The 6,000-nt window shown below is 33.2% G+C and overlaps 1 protein-coding gene across 1 annotated transcript in view; it reads left to right on the top strand.

Moving 5' to 3' along the window:
- Positions 1-2,128: 2,128 nt before the first annotated feature.
- The window catches only part of LOC134239933 (uncharacterized), a gene marked incomplete at its 3' end in the record, with an annotated part of 54,380 nt that continues 50,508 nt past the window's right edge, over positions 2,129-6,000 (top strand). Inside the window, exon 1 of the mRNA XM_062722063.1 lies at positions 2,129-2,271. Coding sequence (XP_062578047.1) covers positions 2,181-2,271 — 91 coding nt within the window. The remainder of the gene's footprint in view (positions 2,272-6,000) is intronic.

The following is a 6,000-nucleotide window of genomic DNA, read 5'->3' as shown; positions in this document are numbered from 1 at the left end:
ATATCTGAGGAAAATTTGAGAATTAAATTTGAATCAATAAAATCAAATATTAAAAACAAAAAAATTGGTATACTAAAATTAATACTAATTTTATGAAATAAGAAGACAAGTGCCCGAGATAATTTAGGTTCGCATGGTTATTTAACTCTTACGGCTCCTGTGTTTTGATCAAATGTTAAGCATTTGTAATTCAAAAAGTTATTTAACGATGAATATGGATCAGTTTAAGGGTAAATATTCGTTACTGATTGACTACGTAAATTATATGCAGATATACTTACTGGTAATTTGGAATCATAATACTTTCTTTACTCTTCAGGAGTGCATTATTAGCATTGCTTTTAAACGTAAAGCTTTATGAAATCTTTGAATTCCATTAGATAAGAATTATTAATCTTTTATATGACTTCCTCAATATCAATTGTGCATTTACCATATTTTCTTCAAAATTGCAAATTTTAATAAGAGTATTTTTATATAAAAAATATAGACCACATGAACTTTAGAGTAAGATTATCTGTTGGACGATAAGTTTCTAATAAATACAATAATATAAGTAGATTAAAAAACAGTATTCAATCTCAAAAGTCAGATGAAACAATACAGATTTGGAGCAGAGCAAACTCGGACCTAAAAAATTAAAGATGGGATCAGATGCCCTGGAGGAGTGAACATCCCCTGCTGACTTGTCCCACCCGCTTTGTGCTCCTTGTCATGATTGGTGAGAAACGGGAAAATCCGGTAGACAGTTCAATGTAACAATGTAACAAAAATAGCCTAACAATAAGTATGAAAAACATCGGTCAGAATTTGAATCAGTATAGGTTTTATGTGATGAAAAGGTCATTATATCATCCTTGAAACCTACCTATGAATCAAATGTGTAAGACTCTGTGGATTTTTTTTTATGCTGACAGACGTTTTTCATACTAATTTTAATCCATTATTTATACATCCAATTGACGAATGATTTTTCCTAATTTTTTCTGCTAATGACAAGAGGCACACGGCGGATATGACTGGTCGCCAGGGGATACTCACTCCTCCATGGCACCTGATCCCACTCCTGATGTTTTGTAGGTCCGTGTTTGCTCTGCTCTTATTTTGTATTGTTTTATGGACTTTTTATCTTGAATACTATTCGTTATCTCCTAATTTCAAACCTACTGTGATATATCGAGTCGACATATCAATGGAAGTAAAAACATGTATTTTTGATTGATAATACGTTGTCGATAATATCAAAATGTTTTCTTCTTCTCCTCATGTAGAGGTTTTTGAATAAATTCTGCTTCATACGAATACATAAATAGGTCTGTTAATCACAGGGCGCAATGGAAATTCCGACAGATTGTTGGAAGACATGGTCTCCAAAAACTACATATACATGTATATAATAAACCAGAAACTCAAGATCCTTTTTATATCAACTTTAATTTGTACAAACAGAATGCTTTTAACAAAATAATTTTGCAAATGACCAGTGACAAGGTAAGTATATATACTAGTTTCGTTTTTATTGGACAAGCAGCTGTCTATAAAATCAGAAAGTCTGGACTTCAATGCATGGTGGGAAATGGTTGTAAAAAGTGATTCAAATCGTACGTTTTGATGTTATTGATTTCAGCAAAATTTTGTGATTTCAAATTTTCTAAAAGTTCCTTGGATTTTATAAGTATCCACATCTGATTGACACCACTTCTCGAATGTGCTGTTGTACAGTTCTCGTTGTACAGTACTCCTAAAGTAGTTTTTCCTTCAATGCAATAAATATTTTAATAGTAAACAGATATAGAAAAAAGCAGAGTTAACACGAGATATCTTTGCCGTCTTCATTTCAAATTGTACAAGAAAAGGGCTACTTTTAAAATTGGAAAGAGTAGAAGTGTATGTTGATATAGATATTTGTATATTAATTTTATCATTACTTTCCAGGTCAGTATAATTTAACAGGTTCCCAACCGGCAGCAATACTTGGAAAAACGTTCACGTGGAAATGTTCAATGTTTCTACCACAGGGACAAACAATAAAAGCTGTTGATTTTTACTGAAACAACTTAAGGGTTTGAACGGTAGGTCAGTTACAGAATGGCACCTGTGTTTCCGTTGATATGAACCCTCGGTACACCTTTCATTGTGAATCTGATTTGGTGTATTTGTAGGTTATAACATCTGAGAACATGACCAAAAATGAGGAAAACTCAACATGGCGTTGTGAATATTTTGGTGATGGAACATTTAGAAGTCCTGACATAACACTTAGAATAGCAGGTGATCGCATTTCATCAGTTACTGCATGGATATTAGACGGTGCTCGGCCATACAACGGCCTATCCTTGAAAGATGTCTTTTTTATGGGTTTAATACCAGTAACATTATCCAGCGATGGGGTAAACGATGAGAAACCGATGCGTTTTTTGATAAAAATGGCATGATTGCCGGCCGGGCACCACAAGTGATCGGACGGTGACTTTGGCAAATTTGTAAATCGGTGGGGTCATCGGTAGGAAATAATTCGTAGTTAAAATTCAGCGATGTCTCCAACGATGTCTCACATCACTCCTCATCGGTAACCCATCATTAACACATCTTTCAAGGATCGGCCGATGTATGACCGAGCATCGTCCAATATCTGTTGAATCAGATGTCATCGGGGAATTTGAGTGGTGTTCAACAGAAAACTGCCGATCACCGGTCGATTTTCGACCAAACATTGGCCCGTAGTCGACCGACGAACGAACGATGTTTATCAATGTATGAGCGATGTAATATACATCGGCCGATTATCTTGGAACATCGTTTTTTGATCAGCAATGCATCGCTCGGCCTTTGTAAGTCCGGCCGACAACCACGCCATTTTTATCATAAAACGCATTGGTTGCCCATCGCATACCCATCACTGGATAATGTGACTGATACTCTAAAGATTAGTAGGCATGTTGGGGCATTGCTAACACCAGGAACCACTGATTACCAACGGTCTGCAACTAACGGCCGGGAAATGTGACCTAGGCATTTACGATGAGGAGCGACGTGAGGCATCGTTTGAGACATCGCTGAATTTCAACTACGAATTATTTCAAACCGATGACCCCACCGATTCGCAAAATTGCCCCAGTCACCGTCCGATCAATTGTGGTGCCCGGCCGGCAACCATGTTATTTTTGTCATCTCTCACGAGAGATGACACATTAAGTTTGATTTCCGGATGTGGGGTCCCAGTGTAAGCATCCATTAAAAATCGGTAAGCCTCGGATGATTACTCTCGTGCGGGGCAAGAACTATCCGAGGAGCACCGAGTGGTCACTTTGATGATGCGATTTTCTAAATATAGAGCGGTAAACAATGAGCGATCCAAACATTGAAGGAATCACAGAGGGCCAGACACACTATATCGCCTGCTGGTTGTTTGCATGGTGTTCAAAATTTATGTACTTATTTAATCATCTACATGTTTACATGTAGGCTACTGCGTAAATGATCTATGGTCTGCACCAGATGGAATATTCTAACTACATGTAGGTCAGCGCGTTGAATCACAAATGATCTGCTGAGGCTTGGATCCAAGAATTAACAGAAAAACAACATTGAAATTAATACATTTACATTTAGTACTATAAACTGTTATGAATTGATGTCGAAAACTTTTTATGGTAAGGGTCATTCTATAATTTATTGCCATTTTCTCACAAAAAATACATGTATGGGGATAAGAAGAGACAAGAATATATTTGAAAAAATACGAGCATTGGAAGAAATTAAACTCACAAAGATTATCGAGTATTTTCTTGAATGTTAACAGTTTTCTTTTTAACCATATACCCCGGTATAATAAAAGAACTTGCAATCATTTTTATACAATTTTCAATTGTATTAGTAGCAAAAAAGTAATCAAATCACCTTTTCTAATTTATTGAAATGAAGCCAAAATTATAATATATATTCCTAAAACAGTCGTAAATTCAGGGTTTGCAAATTTGGATTTTTTCCAGATAGTTCTTAAATGCTGAATTTTAGCTGATACCTATCGTATTGCGCTAAGTGGAACTTGGTCAGCTGTTGTTAATATCTTGAATGTGTTTTTAAATAAATTAACAAATACAAATGAATCTTAAATTCTTTTAGTTATAATAATATTATGTGATTGTAATTTAAAAAAAAAATCCCAGAAAATATGAATTGCTCATTGATTCTATCTGAATACATGTAGTACGAATGTGTGAAATGAATGACCAATTCATTCTTTCCTTTATGTTTAACTATTTTAAATTGACATCCAAATTTTCTTTTAAAAATATAATTATTCCAAAGTTAGATACATGCCTATATGAAGATTATAATCCTTTCATATACTAAAGTATGAGAATACGATTCAATCTAACGTGTCCCAAAATTAGTAGTTTTAAGATTTTCCATATAAAAGAGTTTTCTAAACACGATTTATATATAGTTCAGTGTGAAATGCTTAAGCATGAATCGTGATATTATTTAGAAAATTTCAGAAAAATATATTTTCTTCAAATCTGAATCCCAGCCCGGCCATTTAACCTTTCACTGTTGTAAATGCATGTTCACTGCAAGTTATCTCCCTTATCTATACTTTTTCTTTTAGTATAGCCATGTCTTCTCCAAATAAATGGTTTTTCAGAAAAAAATCAATAACTTTAAACCTTTCCTTCCCATCTACAACATACGATTTTTGAGTTTGAAAGCTACCCCTTTTCATGTTCAATATCTAATTACCATTCCCCTAAAATAATGATAAAAATATTCTGTCTTTAATAGAAAAATGTTACTTTCCACTGTTTATTCTTTGACACAGATGGAGCCAAAGAGATGACATTTAAGGCTTTCTGGAAAGCCAAACTTGTCATCAAAACACGCATTGGTTTCTCATCGTATACGCCATCGCTCGATAATGTGACATACTTTAGCATACATATCATATGATTTCTAATGTTTAAGGTAGTACGAGTGTGAAATCAAAGTAATGGAAAACAAATGATTTTGGTATTAATGAATACACATATGTATAAGCAATACATGACTATAATATAAAGAAAAAGAGTGTGGCCGTTTGCCTCCTAGTGGTTGCCAAACTAAGGGAGGTAACTCTGTGTGATATTTTCCTTAAAAATATAGTCCGCACACCAACTTTAAAAAATAGGTCAAAATTATGTAAAATTTTAAAATGCTAATTTTTATTAAACATGGAACATCTGTTCTAAAACTTAAACAATTTTAAAAAAATTAACAATTTATAAACTGTGCTTGCTGCGCCACCTATGACGCGTAATTTTTTAAACCAAAATACTAAAGTTGTGGATCTTAATCAAATTATAAAACATAGACAGAGTAATGGAATCATAAAAAACAATTTATTTTCTAAAAATATAATAACAATCAATCAATTTGTCCAAATGTCAGAAAAAAGAGTGGAGTCATTTTGAAAATATTTAACCCGAATTTCCTCTGATCAGCTTTTCTCTGCAAAATTCTCATAAATACAACTGCTCTAAATTTGTCTTCATTTATGATACAATAAAAAAACAACTTAAATGGAAAATGAACATGGTACAATATTCTATAATCTATATATTACCTGAACAATATTCATTTGTTAAAATATAAAAAGTCAATGTTTCATTAAATGTCCTCCATAGCCATCTATATTGTCCAATGATTCGACACAATGAAATATGAGGAATATGAATTTTTATCACAAATTTTACAATATGCAGAGTAATGGAAATAATCAATGCATAGGTTTTACATGAACTTAAACAACAATCAATTATTGTGTCCAAGTTTCAGAAAAAAGAATGAAGCCATTTTGAAAATATTTAGCCAGAAATTCCTCTGATCAGCTTTCTTCTGCAAAATTTTCATGTTTACAACTTCTCTCAAAGTCTTGATCCTCGTTTACATTTCAATAATAAAAAAAAGATCTATAAAATAAAAATGAACATGTCACACCTTTTATGATCTAAATATTACCTG

Source organism: Saccostrea cucullata, unplaced genomic scaffold, assembly GCF_032062105.1.
Source record: "Saccostrea cucullata isolate Sc308-1 unplaced genomic scaffold, CSIRO_AGI_Scuc_v1 ctg1104, whole genome shotgun sequence".
Taxonomy (NCBI): Eukaryota; Metazoa; Mollusca; class Bivalvia; order Ostreida; family Ostreidae; genus Saccostrea; species Saccostrea cuccullata.
This window is presented reverse-complemented; position numbering and strand designations above follow the sequence as displayed.